Raw genomic sequence first — 20,639 nt, 5'->3', positions numbered from 1 at the left:
AAAGAGAAAAATTTAGAGATTCTCAACTCTAACACTCTATTGTAAGTTGCTACAAACTAAATTCGGCTACATTATGTTTTTACAGATTCAGGATTCAGACTTCCTTACCCAGCAAATGCATGGACTAAATCCTAGCTTCAAATGAGTTTGCTAGCTGAATTTATCAGCCTCCCCAGCAAAGGGACTAACTCAGTCACTTAATAATGATCTAGTTTGAGCTGGTTCTTAATTAATCTGCTCTTTCACTGTAGGCTTTCTGAAAAATATTCTATGCAAGGCTAGTACCAACATAATTTTAACTGCACATTTCAATTTAATGCCAACTGCAAACTAAATTTGACTAAATAACATTTGTACAAATTAAGGATTTAGATTTTCTTAACAAGTAAATACACATTTACTTCATACTCTGGAGCACTGACGTCTTACACATTGGTCTTCACTGAGGTTTAGGAAGGACAATTGCTCCCTCAACATTGTTATGGGGATAATTAATCCTTCTCAGGGCCTGTCTCCTTGTTCCTCTTCCAACAGGCAGTCCTTCCCCACATGACTTCTATTGATTCTCTGAATCATGTTGCATTCCATGGATTGCCTACCAGGGAACCGATACTTGGGGCAGGTGATTGGTGTAGAAGACGTGAAATCACCAACAATGCTGTAAGCACCTGCCGCACCAAACTCTCTTTTACAGCTTGAAACAACTGTAGAAAGCACTGAAGAGTTGTAAAATTGAAGGAACAAAATTGAAGAAATGGTAGAAGAACTATGTAGTAAGCTGCTGAAATGTAAGACATAGTGTTTCTCGCTGCTGAACATGTGTTCAGTTGTCTAAACTTCTCTCTGAGTAACTGAGAAGGCACCCGGTTGGACATGATCAGACCATTGGTTAAGAAGGTATATTATCAGCTTGCCAAGATCAAGGAGAAATGAGCAATAAATAGATGTTGGCTTGCCTGAATGCAGGAGCCATTGCTCCATGATTAGATTAGATTCCCTACAGTATGGAAACAGGCCGTTCAGCCCAATGAGTCCACACTAACCCTCCAAAGAGTAACCCACTCAGATCCATTTCCCTTTGACTAGCAATGCTAACCACTGAGCCACCGCTGCATGATGTAGCATACTGATACCCTGATGGATAAATATCTTTACTTCCTTGCATGACAATCATTCTAATATTCTCAAGATTATTTACTACTTTCAATGACAAGGAGTAATAATTTTCTCTATCATTTGCAGTTATCATCCTAAAAAGATAGTTGAAAATGGTTAAAAAATGGTTGAAATGTTTCAGGTCAGAAACTGAGAAATTATATATGTATAATGTTTGACAAGTATCTTCTGATGAATATGACATAAATTAAAGCCTTCATTGATAACTGACTTGTCAATAGCTGCTGAATGCTTCATGCGATCCTCCTTTCTCATTTAGCTGAAGCCAATAGATAACTTGATTAATGAATTTTAAAAGTTACAGCAACATTTACTATAAATGTATTCAGAACTTGCCTGCTCACAGCATCAATAATTTTATCTGTACTGATTGTAAGTTTGCTCACTGAACTGGTAGATTTGATCTCAGACGTTTCCTCACCATGCACGGTAACATCATCAGTGATGTCACCATGCCAGGTAACATCATCAGTGAGCCTCCGATGAAGCACTGGTGTTATGTCCCGCTTTCTATATATGTGTCTTGGTCTGTTGTGCTGGGTGATATCAATTCCGTTTCTTTTTCTGAGAGATTGGGAGATGGAGTCCACATCAATATGCTTGTTAATGGAGTTCTGGTTTGAATACCAGGCCTCTAGGAATTTCTGTGCGCGTCCTTTGTTTAGCCTGTCCCAGGATAGATGAATTGTCCCAGTTGAACTGGTGTCCCTCTTTCTCTCAAACATATTGATTTGGACCCCATTTATCAACCTCTCAGAAAAAGAACTGGAAGTGATATCACCCACCACAACCGACCAAGACATGTAAGTAGCAAACAGCACTTCACTGGAGGCTCCTGATGATGTTACCTAGCATGGTGGTGAAACGTCTGAGAACAAATCTACCAGCTCAGTGAGCAATCCTACAACCTCATTTACAACCTAAGCTACAAATCTTCTCTAAAATCACATATATCTGTACATTAAATAAAGTAATACCATTTGAGTATTGAACAAAGACACACACTGTGGAAGCTTTTTGATTTGGAAAATTCACAACACCAGTGTAAAGTGAAAACTCTGTGTGAGAAGAGAGTGCTGACTGGTTGTCAAGTAGACTCTGATTATTTGAGGCATTGCCAGGGAGAATGCACAAGTCAGACGATGGGCAGGTGATTGCTCAACTTTGTTTCAATTTTAAACCAGGCATGATGACTCTGATAGGTCAAGATATTGCAGAAATTAATCAGGGAATGGCTGTCACTGATGTTGTTGAATTGAAAGTGGCATAATCTGTGTTCATTCTATTTCTGTCTGCCAATTATAAGGCTCTGTGTATTATTAAATGCTTCTGATCCCCAAAAAGGCATTTTCAATCTCTTCCAAGGTGTCCTTCCCTTGTGTGACAGACAAAAGATAGGGAACTAATTCAGATTTTAATTCAACAAACCCTCCTTTATTTAATGCTTTAAGTACCAATACTTAATTAAAGCATACATTTGTGGCAACATTTACTTCTCTTTTCGTCTAACCGAACTTTAACTCACTTCATTTAACTTCAACTTATCTGACTTTACTTAATCCACGTGTAGCCCTAACTCTTAATTTAACTCTATAAGTTTGCCTTGAATCAAATACTCTAAATCAGGCTTAGGTCTACATGCGCAGTTTATCCCTTGACTTCCACGTTCTACTAGCCACTAGCTACATAAGACCCAGTCTAGTTGCTTCAGTTTGCTATGCTCTAATGGAATCCTTTTGCCCATGCACAGCCATTTCCATGATTTTGACAAACTTTGTCCCCTGAAGTAAACTGCCTCTCTCACATAGAGGAGTCTAGTGTCTGGCATTGATGCCATTTCATCCCCTTCCCCCGAGGTCTGAGAAAATCAGATTTAACCTGCTGCCATGTCTTCTCACCTTTACTAACTCTGCTGACACTGTCCCTGTAGTTGCATCAGGAGTGGTCCTATAATCAAACAGGAACAGGGGCTGTTTGGTACCTAGTGACATTGTAAGCTGTTTCTTTAAGCCTGCCTTCAAAGTTTGGTTGGCTCTTTCTGCTAGACAATTGGATGACAGATGGTATGAAGCTGTCCTTTCCTGCCAAATGCCATTTGACTTTAGGGAATGCTTAAATTTCCTGTTGGTAAACAGTAGCCAGTTGTCTGTGACCAACGTTTCAGGGAGTCTGTGTATTGCAAAAGATGCTTGTAGTTTTTCTATTGTTGTCCGCGGGTTCAATGAATGAACTCTATGCACGTCCAACAACTTTGAATGGATGTCCATAATGATTGAAAACATGGACTCCATGACAGGACCGGTTTATTTGACGTGAATCCAGGGTATATCCAGCCATTTCTATGAATGTGGGGAGGCTGCTGTGTGATGATGCTGCTCCTTTTAACAAGGTTATGTTGTCCTTGGTGGTTTTTTTCTTCAGATCAGTTGTCAAGACACGGGTTCCGGGTGTCTAGGTTTAAAGGGTTTTAGGGCCAATTTGATAATAGCTAACAGATACTGCCTCAGGCAGAAGGCTTTCAAGTTTAAAAGCAAAACACTTGTAACATGAGAGGCGACTGGCCAGTTCTGCCAGCTCAGCTTTTCTTTGGTTTTATTTGGTTTTAGCAAGCAGTTTTAGTGAGGCTGCTGAATCCAAAGAAGCAGGCCCATGCTCACCATCCCACTTTCTGACATCTCTCCTGGAAGAACCTGTGTTGGACTTCTTTTGCAAAGGGGTGTTTATGGGGATTGTTGCAAGTATTTGGAACAGCATTATTAAGATGGGGAAATCTGTTGGGTTTTTGGATAGGTTAAGTTATTCTATATTCTGTTCTCTCTTGTTTGTGTTTCATTCGGTAATCTTGCAAATAAATTCTGTTTTGTTTAAAACTCAGTGGTTGGGCCAGCAGTCCCACCCTTGGAATATCTGTTTTATACCTTCTTAAAACAACTAGCAAAGTTAGGGTCTGGGCTACTTTCTTGAAATGTTTTAAGGGGACCTGGCCTGGTCCATAACAGATTGGGGGTTCTTTGCAGGATTTGTTCTATATATCCAAATTAGGATAAGGGTGTAAGACTCAAAGGCTGTGAGTGGAAGGGGTTAGTAACTTTTGCTTTTAGGGGTTGATTTTGTGGTAGTTGAAGCAGTGTTTCAGAAAGCAATGGCTTTTCCAGTCACTAAGAGTTTTCTGAGGGTGGAAGAACTGACTTTGAGAGGTTTTACAAATGGTGATTAGGGACAAGCTGCTACAATTTGCACACAAGCTTGGATGTGAGCTGCTTCATTTCGTAAGGAAAGGAGAGATAATAACAGCAACAGCTCAGCATTTAAAGTTGTTGGAAACACCATCGGAATCTTAAGAGATGGCTAAAGTTAATTGAAAATGGGAGCAGCTTGAACTCGTGGCAACCGAAAAGGAAAGGGCAAAAGAAATGAAATTGTTTGAATTACAATTGAAAGCATAACAACGAGAAAAAGAATGAATTGCTTGAGCAGAACAAAAAGAAAAAGAGGGAGAAAGAAAGAGAGAAGAGAGAGACAAGGAGAGAGTGGAAAGGATGAAAGAGAGAGTTTGAACTTCAGAAATTGGTACTTCGACAGGAAATTCAGCTGAAAAGGATGGAGATGAAGGCTGAAGGGAAGCTTGATGACTAAGGGAGTGAGGATGAACAAACCCATGGTAGCCAAAGGCCTTGGGAGAAACAGTTTAAATATATTCAACCATTGCTCAAATTTGAGGAGAAGGACAGGGAAGCCTTTTTCATCTCATTTGAAAAGGTGGCTAAACAAATGCGGTGGCCAGTGACCATGTGGGTTTTGTTGATCCAAACAAAAATTGGAGGTAGAGCTAGTGAGGTATTTGCATCACTATCAGAGGAGGTATCTGGGGCATATGAGGAGGTGAAGAAAGCCATCTTAATGCATATGAGCTTGTGCCAGAAGCCTACAATGCTTCAGGAATCTAAGGAGGGACCCTGGTCAAACCTACACTGAGTTTGAAAGGATCAAACAAAGTAATTTTGAGAGGTGGATAAAGGCATTAAAAATAGAGCGGAGATCCAAGATGGCGGCAATCTGGGAAGATCGCGTTGCAGACTTCCGCACCGCAGCGCAAGCGGGACTAAGTTTTCACCCACCCAACCAGATCACTGTGATATCCTGGGACTCTGGAAATGTTGTGGAGTCCCAGGAAACTGTCAGAGAGCAATTTACCTTGGTTTTCGCTGCCCAGGGATGCCGAAGAAGGGAGGAGGTACGTCCGAGGCTGGGCCCGCGGCCGAGCCTGCAGGATCCTCGGACTCTATTTCGTACCAGGCCCTGGTAAAGGAGCTCGCGAAGTCTTGTGTGATGTGTTGGGCAAGCAGACAGAGGAGAAGCTGGTCCTGATCTCTATCATGCTGCAGAAGCATGAACAGCAGCTCGGAGACCTGGACAAAAGGAGAGATGAGGTAGAACACAGAGTCACGGAGGTGGAAACTGCTACCAGTTCCTCCAAGGATAGAATCCAGGCCCTGGAGAAGCACATCTGTAATTTGCTTGACCAGGTTGATGACCTTGAGAACAGGGACAGGAGAAAAAATATTCCGATCGTCAGTCTGCCAAGGGTAAGGAAGGTGAGCGACCGGTGGCATGTATTGTGGGCTAGTTGCCGAAATTTCTTAACTTGGAGGCTGGAATGAATAGCTTGAAGATTGAGAGGGCTCACCAGCTCACAGCGTGGAGGTCAGATCTGGACCAATGTCCTCATCCTGTTTTGGTGCAGTTTCACCACTATAGAGATAAGGAGGGAATCGTGGAAGCTTCTGGAACCCAGGGGAAGGATCCAAAGGCCCTAGTTTATGAGGTCTCTAAGATCATGCTCTTCCAGGACTTCTCAGCGGCAGTGATCCGGAAAAGAAAATCTTATGACAGCATCAAGAAAAGACTGAGGGAACTCAGGATCTGGCGGTACTTTGGATCACCTTAGATGGATCTGTACATCTCTTTGATATGTCAGAGAAGGCAAGAGACTTTGTGGACAAATTAATTTGATCTGAACAATTTAGTATGTACAAATAGTATTGTTATTTGGGCATATCTCTACTTTTCTTTAAGAAAAAGGGAAGTCCAGTCGGGGGCTTTCTTTTCCTTGTTTTTGTTGGTAACCATCTAGTCTCAACTATGCTCAGGGGCAGTTGGGATGCGTACTTTCAATTTCTAAGTTAAGTTATATCAAAGGATGGGGAGGTACTTACCTTTTTTTTTCAAAATGTCTTTGTTCACTTTGTTATTTCATAATGTTTTTTCTTTCTTTTCTGCTTGCATTTGTGGTGCAGCTTGAGCAGAGAAGGCATTTGACAGAGTTGAGTGGCCATATCTTTTCTATACTCTGGAGTGGTTTGGCATCGGTGAAGCCTTTATAAGATGGGTAAAGGTTCTTTACAGTGACTCTCTCACTGCAGTCATCACCAATGGGGTACAGTCAAGCAACTTTAGCATATGGATGCTCCTTTCACCATTGCTTTTTGCATTGGTGATTGAGCTATTGGTGAAGGCCATTCATAGTGATCCCAGTATATTGGCTCCAGAAGTGGCTCCAGATTACATAAGATTTTATTGTACATGGACGATGTCCTCATTTTTTTTGTCAAATCCAGCAGTTTCAGTGCTTGCCTTATATAATGCATCAGCTTGTTTAGCACCCTTTCAGGGTACAAGATTAATTTTGTAAAATCAGAGGCTATCCTATGGGTGATCTTACGAAGGTGCTTGGTCTTGAGGGCGAATCTCGATTCCCATTTAAGTGGTCACAGGGGTGTTTATGTATTGGGGCATATTCATCACTCTAGTTCTCGATCAGTTGTTTAAAGCTAATTTTGTTCAATTATTTGACAAACTCAAACAAGACCTTCAAAGATGGGAGGCGCTTCTGGTCTCATGGTTAGGTTGGATCGCTCTTATTAAGATGATTATTCCCGAACCATTTGTTATATCCTATACGGATGCTCCCCCTAATTTTCGATAAGCAAACATTCAAGAGACTGAACGGCTGGTTCAGCTCTTTTATTTAGCATCGTAAGTGGCCCCTTATTAAGTTAGCTAAACTGCAATTCCCTCACAGACTGGAGGGAGTGGATCTCCTGGACATTAAAACCTATCAACTAAACTTTCTTTTATCTTAGGTGAATGATTGGGCTTGTAGGGACCCTTTTTCAATATGGTTAGATATCGAAACCGCTCAGGCAAAGTGCTCCCTTACTATTTTGCTGATTTTGGACAAAATGAGGACAGTTAAGGAATATTGCCATAACCCAATAGTTATCAATACTACTAAAGCATGGAATGCAATTTGGCAGAGGGAAGGCAATTCTGGCAAAACATCAATTCTTACACCTTGCATGGATGATTTATTTGAGGGAGACTCAATGATGTATTTTGATCAGTTAGTGTGGAAATACGAGCCATCTAGCAGGGACTAACTTGTTTTTTTCAAGTTAGGGATTTTATTCAAAAAAGGACAGCACTTTTGACTGATTCCCTATAAATCTGACATAGAAAGGAGGGTGCTCAGTGCAAAGAATGCACTTTCTGTCAGCACTTTATATCATCAGTTGGTGGGCGATCCCTCAGATGAGTTTGATCGACTTTGCAGGGTGTGGTGGGAGAGAGCTAGGTGTTGAGATCTGCTCAGAGGCATGGGAAAATATTTGGTAAAACGCAAGAAAGATTTCAATTTACAATAGGACCCATGCTTTACAGTTGAAAATTCTCCACAGAGTCCACTTGGCTCTGGATCTTTTGTCAAAATTTAAACCAGGGGTATCTTCAACATGCCCGAAGTGTAAAGTTAGTACAGGCACTCTTACCCATTGTCTCTAGTCCTTTGGTAGGCTTGAAACATGCTGGAGTGCTGTGACAGGTGCAATGGAGGGGATTTTGGGTGTAAGGGTGGAGAAGGACCCGATCTCTCTACTTCTTGACCAGCCCAGTGTGTTCCCTGTAGATGCGCCACAGATAAAACTTTTCAACATCCTCACTTTCTGCAAAATAAAGAATATTTTGTTCGGTTGGGTGTCTGAAAATCCCCAGGCTGTCAGGTTGCGTAAGATTGTTATGGAGTATATCCCCTTGGATTTTCTTACAACTATGGTACACCACAAAACTGAGAACTTCTACAAGACATGGCGGTCCTATTTGGACTACCTGGACACAGATTTGTCTGTCACACTAATAAGGGCTTTTATATAGCCATAACAATTGTGCTGGACGAGTCCAATATCCAGAGAGGGGGAACTGCAAACATATGAATATGTGGAAAGTAATAGTCTCGATATTCAAGAGTTAGTATTTTGTTTTGCTGACCTGAATTATTATTATTTATTCGTTTGTTGTTAGTTATTATTTATTTAGTTAAGCAGTTGGGTCTTTTAAATATAGTTTTGTATATTTATGCATTTGTTTCTGAGGGCAGTTTGGGTTTTTAAAATGTTTCTTGGTGTTCTTCCTTTGTAGTAGTTTTGAATTGTTTTGTTTGTATTTGTTGTAATATTTAAAAATCTATTTTTTGATGAAAATATATTTTTAAAAAGGAGCAAACCCATGATGCTCTTAGAGAGATGCTTATTTTGGAGGAATTCAAAAATTCACTTCCTGAAGTAGTGAGAACTCATGAAAGTGCAGAGAGTTAAAACAGCAAGATTAGCAACTAAAACGATTGACGATTATGAGTTGGTCCATAAATCAAGATTTGGAGATGTTGGTGTTGGACTGGGGTGTACAAAGTTAAAAATCACACAACACCAGGTTATAGTCCAACAGGTTTAATCGGAAGCACACTAGCTTTTGGAGCGACGCTCCTTCACCTTCTTAAACCATATATTTGCAAAGGTAAAGTTTACTCACATAGACCAAGAGCAGCAGGAAAGAGGTTACAATATTCAGAGAAACAGGATCCTCTCAATCTGTGATGTTGAAAGATGAAGACAGATGTACCTCTGAAGGACTATTGAAAGAAAAGGTGCTTGTAATAGGAAATCACAATGAGACAAGAAGCGCTTGCTTATGTAGAGTGAGGTTGGAGTGTCCAGTGAAGAGTGGAGAAGTTGTAGTAGTAATACTGGACAAACTCTCAGCTCCAGGAATATAATTTGTCCTTGCAAACGATATAGCTGGTTCACAGGTAGGAGTGCTGCCTACCATAGTTTAAAAGCCAGTGGAAACTCAGGCAACTCAACTATTGCAGGACACGTATCCTAGGATTTTTCCAGAATGTGTAGTAACAAGGTCACAAAGTCACCAGTTGAAACAGGAAAGATCAAACAGTACAGATAAGAAAGTTGAAGTGGAATTAATGGAGACCCTGTTTGATCAGATGGTTGAGACAAGCCAGGAGCAGATAGATGATAAAGCAAACATCTTTCGCTCAGATAAATTAACTGAGTCATAGCAGAAAGGTAGAAATTTAAAGCAATTGTATCAAGAGGCACACATGCAGGAAGAATCTGAGTGTAGCCCTGAAGGCTAATATCTTAAAAATGATATCTTAATGAGGAAATGGAGACCATCACATATTCAGGCTGATGCGAAATGGGTAGAAGTTCATCAAGTCATATTGCCTGTGGGTTATAGAACAGAGGTGTTGTGAGTGGCGCATAAGCTACCAGCAGGGTATCATTTAGGCATAAGAAAATAACGAGCTAAAATACAAAAACATTTTTACTGGACTGGACTGCACAAGGATGTAGTTGAACTTTGCCAGCCATGTCATACATGTCAGGTATTTGGAAAACCATAGGCAGTATTAAAACTCGCACCTTTAATATTTATTCCTACATTTGAGGAATCTTTTACAAGAGTCATAATTGGTTGTGTAGGACCCCAACTAAAACAAAAAGTCGGAATCAGTATTTGTTAACAATAATGGATGAGTCCACTGGATTTCCAGAGGCTGTTCCATTCCGCAATATCACAGCTAAAAGGATTATGGGAGAATTACTCAAATTTTTCACTAGATATGGACTACCCACAGAGATACAATCAGATCAAGGTTCAAACATCACATCAAAATTATTCAAAGAATTTATGGACAGCTTAGGTATAAAACAATTCAAATCTACTGCATATCATCTGGAGTTGCAGGGAGTGCTAGTAAAGTGATATCAGACATTTAAGACCATGTTGAGGGCTTATAGTCAAGACAATCCAGATGATTGGCATAAGGGAATTCTGTTGTGCTTTTTACTATCAGAGATGCACCAAATGATCAAATTCAGTCTATTTGAATTAGTTTTTGGGCAGGAAGTGAGAGGACCATTAAAATTGATTAGGGAGAAATTGGTAAGTCAAAATTCAGAGGCCACATAATTGGACTATGTGTCAAATTTTTAGGAACAATTGAGTAAAGCAGGGGAGATGGCTGGACAGCATTTAGAAGTATCACAGTAAACAATGAAACAGGAAGCAGATAAGAAATCAAAAACTCGCAATTATGCTGTCGGGGATCAGTTACTTCTAGTGATAGCTATCATATCGGGACATATGTGGAAATAAGCTGGGAAATTAGATCACTATCTAATCATGTGTGATGTAGAAATAGGAGATGCTGTTCTGATTAAGCACCATCCTTATAGGCATAACCCTCTGAAGTTGGTTTAGGTTCAAACGAAATTCAACGCACATTCCAAGACAACATAACTGTAGTGAGTTACAGTGACTGGAGCTCACTCATAGTAATGGTGTCAAAACCAGATGGTACCCAATGGTTATATGCCGACTATTGCAAAATCAATACAGTTACAAAGACTGATGCATGTCTGATTCCACGTTTGGAAGACTGTGTTGAGAAGGTGGGACAAGTGATTTATATTTCTAATTTGGACTTGCTCAGAGGATACTGGCAGGTACCTTTGTCAGAAAGACAATTTAAACTTTTGTAATGCTGAATGGACTGTATAAGTTTAAAGTCATGCTGTTTGGTATGAAAAATGCACCAGCCACATTTGAGAGACTAACCAATATGGTCATTGCCAGATTACCCAATTGTGTCATATATTTCGATGACCTGATGATTTTTAGTCACACATGGAAGGAATAATTGCAACATTTATTAGAATGACTTCGGGATGCAGGTTTGGTGATGAACCTGGCTAAAAGTGAATTTGCCAAGTCACCTTCCTGGGTGATGTTATTAGGCACGGACAAATGGCCTACGGAATGCAAAAACAAAGATAATTTGGGAGTTTCCCACACCATCGACAAAAAGAGCAGTACTACAATTCCTGGGATTGAATGGATTTTGTCAAAAATTTGTCCCAAATTTTAGCAGTGTGGCTGCTCCACTCACTGAATTGCTAAAGAAAGGCAAGAGGTTTCAGTGAACAGCGGACAGTCAGAAGGCACTTGATAGCCTGAAAGCTGTGTTAACCACAGCCACTGTATTAGCCAGACCTAATAACGCAGAGCCTTTCAAGGTAGCTATCGATGTGAATGATGTGAGTGTGGGTGCTGTGCTCTCGCAAGGACAGGACGAGAAGATAGAAAGACCTATCAGGTATTTTACCAGGAAATTGAACATTCATCAGCAGAAATATTCGACAGTTGAGAAGGACACTTTGAGCTTGGTGTTGGCGTTACAACATTTCAATGTTTATGTTACCAGTACTGTATCTGAGACAATCATATACACTGATCATAACTGACGTTTGTGGAGAAATTTAAGGACAAAAATACCAGACTGTTTAGGTGGAGCTTGTTGTTACAGCCATTGAATTTGAAGATTGTGCATGTGCCAGGACGAGAAAACATGATTGCCGACACATTGTCGAGACTTGAGTGAGAAATGGAGGCGTTTAGTGGCAGCAGTTAGACAGACTGAAACAGAATGTAGTCGTGCATGTTTACATGATTATTGTCAATGTGATGTATATGTGTGCTGTAGTGTATGAACAATTTAAGATTAAGGGGTTTTAAAATGAAACCATGTTTGGATATTGATTTTTTTAAATGGGGGAAGTGTGACGATGCTGCTCTTTTAACAAGGTTTTGCTGTCCTTGGCTTCTTTTTTTCAGATAGGTCATAAAAGCGGCAATTCCAAAAAGTCGAGGTTTGAAAGGGTTTAGGGCCAGTTTGATAATAGCTAACAGATACTGCCTCAGGAAAAAGGCTTTCAAATTTTAAAGAAAACACTTGTACGATGAAAGGGGAGTGGCCAGTTCTCTCAGCTCAGCTTTACTCTGGTTTGGTTTTGTTTTACTAAGCAGAGTTGTGAAGCTGCTTGACCAAAAGAATCAGGTCCACGCTGATCCTCCCTGTTTCTGACATCTCTTCTGTAAGACCCTGTGTTTGATTTTACCTTTCAAGCCAAGGGACGTTTATGGGGATTGCTGCAGGTATTTGGAACAGCATCATTATATTGGGATAATCTGTAAGGCGTTTGGATAGGTTAAGTTATTCTGTTCTCTTTTATTTGTGTTTCATTTGGAAATCTTGTAAATAAATTCTGTTTTGTTTAAAACCAAGTGGTTTGACCAGCTGCATTACTCCTGGAATATCCACTTGACACCTGCTGAAAACAACAAGCAAAGTTAGGATCTGGATTTCTTCCTTGAAATGTTTTGAGGGGGTCTGGCCTGGTCCATAACAGCTGTCAGTAAAGTTGTCCTTGCTGGCACTCTGGGCACTGCCCCACCAATGCGGCTATGTCGGCATCCAATCCTGGCCACTAGACGTAACTTCTTGCCAATATCTTCATTCTGGAAACCCCTGGATGACCCTGGTGGAGTTCACCCAGTATCTTTGCTGACTTTGCTTAGAACAATCATTCTTGCTGCCCTTAATAATATGCTGTGCTCTGTAGTGATCTGGTCTCACTGGGTCCAGAAAGGTTTCAATTCTGGTTGTGATGCCCCTTTTGTTTCCCCCATCACCACCATTTGTTTTAGTTTTGTCAGAATGGGATCTTTTTTGTAAGATATCCAAGTAAGATATTATCAGTCGTGAGGGGGTGTCCAGAAAACCATTACGGACCTCTTCCAGTGGTGGCACAACCAGTGGTATATCTACCAATGGGAGACAGCTCAAGGCATCTACATTTGCCATTTGGCCTCCTGGATATTGTTCCAACTTGTGATTGTATGCACTCAAAATAAGAGTCCACCACTGAATTTGATCTGAAGCTTTGGGCGCATGGCCCTATCCTTTTTAAGTAGCCCTAGCAGGGGTTTGTGGTCTGTTACTATTACACATTTATGTTGGTAAACGTATTGATGGAACTTTCTCACACCAAAAATGACCGCCAATCCTTCCTCCTCTTTTTGGCCCGTCTTCGTTTGACATCAACCAAAGTCCGGGAAGCATGTGCTGTTGGCCATTCCTCTAAACTGAGCCAACACTGCACCAAAACCATACGGAGAGGCATTCCACATCAGCATCGCATCTTGCTTGGGATCGTAATGTGACGACAGCTGCTGCACATCCTGAAAGGCTACATCTTGGCTGTGAGTCCATTCCCAAGGCTGAACCTTTTTCAACAGCAAGTGTAAGAGTGCCAGAATGAATTTTCCATGATAATTCACCAACCGGAGTAAAAAGCCTAAGCTTCTATACAGACGAAGGAGCCGGGGCACCTTTGATAATCCTCTCTTTATCTTCCAACAAGTGAAACGTGATCTTGCTGACTCTGTACCCCAAGTAGCTTCCTTGGGGTGCCAGGAACACTTTTCCTTCCTAAGGTGAACCCCAATCTTGGAGAAACCGTTAAGCACTATGTCCATGTTCTCTAAGTGGTCTTTATTATTGATCTTCCAGGTGATTAGCACGTCATCCAAATAAAGGTAGACCCTGTAAAATGTTTTCCATCATCTGTTGGAAAATGGCTCGGGCTAATGATACCCCAAAAGATAGCCTCATATGCTTATGGATGTTAATTGTAGCATACCTCTGGGAATCACCACCTAATAGCAAATGCAGGTACACATGGTTCGTGTCTAGCTTTGAGAAGGTCAGCAACCTCCAGCCAGTTTTGCGTATATGTCCTGTATGCGAGGGAAAGGGTATTTATCCAGCTGAGATGAGAGGTTCACCATTTATTTAAAATCCATTTACACGTGTATACCATATGACACTGTCCCAGCTCGCACAGAGCTGGATCCTAAAGTGAGCAGAACTCCTAACACTCCTGTTTATATCAGTCAGCCAGAGCTCCCTGATTGTGCCAGGTTAACAGCTCCAATAAAGGAACTCAAATTCAATGAGACGTCGTTCCATTCACAACAGAAAGTAATTATGAAAGCAGTACATGTTAGGAGAATGTGTTGGGAAATAAGGAAAAACAGAAACCACAAGGACAAAAGGGGTAGTTGAAGACAGTAAAAGAACGCAGTCAAAAGAGACGATCAAAAGCTAAAAGAGGAGCTTCAGCCTGAAAACAGCAGTGAGAGATGGAATATCAGGAGCTACTTGCAAACAATGGCAATTCAGAAACACGACCTTCAAGAAATCAAAAGTGAACAGGAACAGATCAACCTGAGTCAATGTAAAGAAACGGTGGTAAATACTGAAGCCAAGAGAATCTGAAGTGATGGAAGCATTTTGCTTCTGATCCGAAATTCCTGAGAATTCCAGCTTACGTTTACATTTTTTAAAAAAATTGTTTTGTCCCATTAGAATCAGTTTCTAAGCAGTGCTTTTTTAAATTGCTGCGGGAGCAGAAATAGATTGAACAATATGTGGCGGTACTATTATTGTAGCAAACTTTGACCTTTGATCCAGGATATGAGGCTATATGCAACACGCTGTGAAGTGTGAGGCACAGCTTTCTTATGCAACACACTAAGTGTAAAGAGAGTTAGTAAATTTTAAAAAACTGTCAGATGTTTGATTCCAAAAATTAACAGGCAACAGCAAAACCTTTAAAGAACAATTCCGAACAATGCCTCATTTCTCTATGGCTATGTTGTGCTCCCTTCCCCCAAATGCATCTAGAATTACAGGGTTTACACGTGACTCATAAGGAAATGGGTCTTAGTTCAGCTGTGTGCAGCTGGTTTTGAGCCGGCACTTCCGTTCGCTACTCCACTCCACAGTTTACTGCTGATTTCATGCTGATGGCTTGCACAGATACCACATAGGGGTAGTATTGTTTAGGAAGCTTAAATGAGGAAGATACTTGACAAGTAACTAACATAACCAGCCCATCCTCCACTCTCTTTCTCCGGGTTTTTGCTGATTGGTTGTTCTGGAGGAGTCTGAGTAGGCAGTGGACATGCTTGTCACGTTTTAAGTCGCGACTGGTAGAGGGGGAAGTGGGGGCTGGGAAGGTTAGAGTGAGTGAGTGAGAGAGAGAGAGAGAGAGAGAGAGAGCGCTCAGCAGTACGATAATGATGCTCAAGTCAGGATAAAAAAACCTAATGTACCACGGGTGCCCGTAACATAGCTCAAGGAGAAGGAGGCAAGATGGCTGCCTGGTAGCGTCTACCTCTGATGGAGGAAGTAGAGACTGTTACAGAGGAGTGTTGCAAGATAGAGGGTGTAGTGTAGGTATATATCTTTAGAAGCTTTTGAAGGCTATTTTTTTAAAAAAAGGGCTCTAGTTCCCAGCTCCATCTGGTGTTATATTTTGTTATATTGTTAACGAACTGCAAACTATTCACAATATACTAATTTTTGAAATAGATAATTGTTGCCTATGCTTGCAAAATGTATCTCTTAGTTTAATGACCATGCATCCAGGTCAATTTTATTGCCATTTTCAGTGTTATGGGCTCGCTTGTGTTAGATTTCTCTGTCGAATTTTTTAATTGATTTTTTTTGTGCTTGATTTTTTTTTCTCTGCAGGTGGGGAACAAAGACAATACAAAAGCTCAGAGAAAGAAGCAAACACTGGCTGAAAAGGTAAATTCAGTGCATTTTTTGAAAGCTTTACTTTAATGTGGACAATAATTTTAATTGAGAGGGATCAAAGCTCTGACTCCAGTGGAAATAGTGTGAAGAACAAGAGGGAAACATCGTCATATATTCATATCTGCTGTATTATGATTCAAAATAGAAATTGTTTTTTTTTGATGTGAAGAAGAATTTGAAAAAAATTCTCTGGTGTGGCCAACAAAAGCTTACCTTGTCAGAAAACAAGGTAATGTAAATTTTCTTCTGAAAGATAAGAATTATGTACAACAGCTATGAAGCCAAAGATAGCAGGGCAGAAACAAAGGAAGCACCAAACTAAAAAATATCAAAGCATACACAAGTGTCTATGAAAATACTAGTGAGGATTGTGAAAAAGGACACTCTGTTTAATAGCCAGGTTCTGCATGTGTTTGGAATTTGTTCCTTCATAACCTTGGCACAAAGTTATTTGTGTAAAGCATTTCAGGCTACTTTTTTAGTAATATTGGAGTACTGTTACTGTTTCTGTAAGATCTAGTGGATGGTTTTTCATTTTAGCTTGGAGAGTTGTACCAAGGTTATAAATTAGCAACTGAAATTTCTTTGGACTTTGCAGCCGTCGGTTGATGTTGTATTTAAATGTTAACACTATAAAACATGCAAAAAACTCAAACTTTAACAAACAAAATATGCCAGGAATTGCATTCTGAATTGAAGTGTCATCCTCTGTGCTTTTGTTTCACTGTTTGATGTTACTGAAGAGATTAAATAGTGTTTCAAGAGTTAGCAGATGCATTTTTTCTGGTATGGTAATTATTGAAAAGGGTTGTCTAGAGGGGCGTGCTGTTGCAGTGTGCCCAATGTCTTAAGTAATTCCTCAGTCAAGTGCTTTTGCATGCTAACCTTCCTCTTTTTTTATGAGAGTTTCCATCTCACAAAACTAACAGAAAGGCAGTCTGTATTTAAACTTTTAAGATTAATTAACTACAATGTTTTCCAATGTGCATCATGTATTCTTTCACATTCAAATTGACAAGGCATTTAATTTGTTCATGAATGAGCAATTAGTTATGCATTATCTGATGTATTTGATGAAATGTTAGTTGCCCCAAAAATAATCTCGCTATAATTTCCAAGGATTGGGTCAGTCTTGTCGATGTTTTAGAAAAAGTAATTGATTCACAATATCACTAAATTAATCATAATTATGTTTAGTTATTTGCATGTGTAATACTTATATTGATCCATTAATTGACAGGAGTAGTCTTTATTTAATTATCTTTTCTAAAATTAGAAGTGCTATACTTTTCCATTTATTTGTCTGCAATCAGTAGGTCAGCGTGAAATGCTGAGATTTGATGTAGTAAAATGGTTGGATCTCATGAACAAACAATAACAGTGACAACTTGCATCACAAATGTTTGATGATATGGTCTGTGCAAATGGAAAGACGTATACTTGATAATGAGTCAAAAACAGCTCAAGGTTTTGCTTCCAAATTAATTTTTTTTAACATGCTGTATTTTAGGAAAAAAAATCATATTTACGAAATTCTGAAGTAAATGAACTATTTGTAAATGAAATACAGTTGATGAGGAGAGTGGTGGTTGGACATGGTAAATACTTTTGGTTTTTTTGTACTAATACTGAAATTATGTTTAGCTCTGACATTCACGTGGTAAAGAGGCCTCATGGAAAGGTTAGAGAGATGGCATGCTAACTGTTTGGCAGGCAGTCTTGGCAAGTCATGCTGGCTGCACGCACATGGGCTTGAGGTTTACAAACAGTACTCCTGCACACGTCATCTGTGAGTCATCATATCAAGGCATGTAGCAGAAGGACCATACAAGAGGCGCCCGAAGAATAAATAATATTTTGATCGAAGAAAGAATCGTACTTTTCCAAGAGTGATTTTTTTTTTTCTCTCTCAATAAGGGAAGCAGCTTCATTGTGCAGCTGGGCAGTTCCATTCGAGTTCCGTTTTTTTAAAGAAATATTTGTCAGATCTTTCTATTCCAACAGGTGTTCTTTAGGTGCTTATTAATGAATAACCAAGTCGCGTTATTCTTTTCCATTGTAAGTCTGAGGTGAGGGACACAGTTTAAAATAACATTATGCAGGTAAGTTGAAAGAATTAGTGCTCTTTAAAATCAATGGTTGTGCCATTTGTGTCTTGAATTAAATGTGAAGTTGATCAAACTATAATTCTGACCAAGGATTAAATTTTATAACCTCCTTCCGATGTCCCCACATTTACTGAGTTTGACAGTCATAAAGAGAATGAAAATAATTTAGCAAAGTAAACTATTAATAACCTGCAAATTCCAGAATTTCATATGCATTCAATAAAAATACAAAGAACATGCACACTAATTTGTGTTTGAAACTGCTTTCATTTTTAGTTGTAAATTATTATTTTATCCATTGACAGAAGATACTCTTTTCCCCATCAAACATCCACTCATATGTTACAAATATAAGATTAATCTCACTAATTTTGTATTCAAATTAGACACAATATGGAGTAGAACTTATCTTTCTGCTGAGGAGCCATTGGAAAGAAATGCTTTCAGATGATTGAATGTTTTTTTCAAAGAATTTTGAAACCCAAAATGAAAATAGAAACCACGATATTTAGGAAGGGGTATGTCTTAAGAAAGCTTTTGTGAGCACAGCTATTTATTTTCAACAAAAATAACCGGGTATAACTTGTTACTTATGCATAAGCTCCTATTTCAATTTCTTAGTTTTACATTTGCCTGGATTATAAATGAAATTGTCACACATCACTCACGTTCACATTTTCCATGGGATGGTTCACTGACATCACACGGACTGCAGCGATTCAAGAAGATGGCTCGCCACCACTTTTCCAAGGGCAATTAGTGTTGAATTCCCACATTGAAAATAATTAATTTAAAAATATATCACTGTGAAGAGACAGGAACTGGGAATTACCCTGCCAGTTCCATGCTGCATCGTGACAAAATATGTGAATGATGTTAATTTTGAGATAGTTCAATTATGTGAACTGATTGTCCTCAGAATACAAAGCACTAACAAAATAACCATCACTGTGGTATAGCAGCAAAGTCTCTGTCATTGTCCTCGTATGATTCAGTGGAGTGTTTTCAGCCTAACTATCTTTAGCTACTTTGAAAATTGCTGACAGACCTGCAATTTTAGTTTTTTTTTCAGATTTTCAGCATCCACAATTCTTTGTTGTATACTAAAAATTAGCACCGAGTTAAAAATCGCACAACACCAGGTTATAGTCCAGCAGGTTTAATTAGAAGCTCTAACTTTCGGAGTGCTGCTCCATCATCAGGTGATTGTCCACTTGATGAGGAAGCAGTGCTTGAAAAGCTGGTGCTTCTAATTATACCTGTTGGACTATAACCTGGTATTGTGTGATTTTTAACTTTGTACACCCCAGTCCAACATCGGCATCTCCAAATCAATTCGCATCTATGTTGCGATCCAGACTGTTCATAGTCACTCTTTTTAAGTGACTAACCTATTGCATTTGGAGGATCTGCAACACAGACTCACTAGAATGACACTGGGTCTAAAAGAGTCAAATAAATAGCACAGTACAGGTTTACATAGGTTTGTGTTTCCTCAAGTGTCAAAGATTAAAGGATGACTTGCTGGATGTATTTAAGATGATTAAGGGATTTGATAAGGTATTGTCTTCAAGGAACTCCAGAACAAAGGGGCATAATCTTAAAATTAGACTTGGGGATTCAACAGTGATGTGGGAAGCAATTCTTCCACATGTGGAAATCTGAGCATACCCCCAACCCCCAACCAAGCTCGATTGAAAAACTGTGGAAATTAAAGTGTTGAAATTTTCAAAACTAAGATTGATGGGTTAGGCAGGGGTGTACAGTGAAATTGAATGAACATGAGTAAATGGAGTTAAAATTTCCATCTAGATTAGAGTGGTGCTGGTGAAGCACAGCAGGTCAGGCAGCATCCGGGGAGCAGGAACTTCGACGTTTCGGGTAAAATTCCTTCATCGCTTTTGCCCGAAAAGTCGATTTTCCTGCTCCTCGGATGCTGTCTGACCTGCTGTGCTTTTCCTGCACCATTCTAATCTTGACTCTAATCTCCAGCATCTGCAGTACCCACCTCCACTTAAAATTTACATCAGCCAAGATTTAACTAAATTGTGTAATTAGCTCAAAGGACTTAATGGCTTACTTCTAACATGTAATATTGTTTCCAGACTGAGCATGTTGTTTCCAAATTTGAGTATTATTTCATCCATATTTTGATGGTATTTCCTCCAGTAAGGGTCCTATAACCCTCGTCCACATGCTCACCCACCTGAGGTTATTTTTAGATGGTTAAATTTGAATTTGGTAATGAAACATACAGTAAGTTTGTATTTTTGGGAATCTTGATTCTATACTTTCTGAAACTGGACATTTTTTTTAGATTAAATTACTTACAGTGTGGAAACAGGTCCTTCTGCCCAACAACCCTCCGACCCGCCGAAGAGCAACCAACCCTGACCCATTTCCCTACATTTACCCCTTCACCTAACACTATGGGCAATTTAGCATGGCCAATTCACCTAACCTGTACATTTTTGGACTGTGGGAGGAAACCGGAG

At 39.7% G+C, this 20,639-nt stretch overlaps 1 protein-coding gene across 6 annotated transcripts in view; it reads left to right on the top strand.

Annotated features, from left to right (window-relative positions):
• Nucleotides 1-20,639, top strand: part of LOC122543146 (methylcytosine dioxygenase tet3) — a 371,083-nt gene that overhangs the window by 67,924 nt on the left and 282,520 nt on the right. For 2 of the 6 annotated variants that reach the window (XM_043681514.2, XM_087984414.1), the window contains exons 1-2: nt 15,317-15,669; nt 15,971-16,027. Coding sequence is in view for 4 of the 6 variants with exons in the window: in XM_087984414.1 (XP_087840540.1) it covers nt 15,617-15,669; nt 15,971-16,027 (110 nt within the window). In the remaining 2 variants the exon portion in view is untranslated. The other 4 variants (XM_043681513.2, XM_087984416.1, XM_087984415.1 and 1 more) reach the window with 3 other exon arrangements.

Source organism: Chiloscyllium plagiosum, unplaced genomic scaffold, assembly GCF_037043375.1.
Source record: "Chiloscyllium plagiosum isolate Xiang-an unplaced genomic scaffold, Cpla_swu_hap1 HiC_scaffold_48, whole genome shotgun sequence".
In the NCBI taxonomy this organism is placed as follows: Eukaryota; Metazoa; Chordata; class Chondrichthyes; order Orectolobiformes; family Hemiscylliidae; genus Chiloscyllium; species Chiloscyllium plagiosum.
This window is presented reverse-complemented; position numbering and strand designations above follow the sequence as displayed.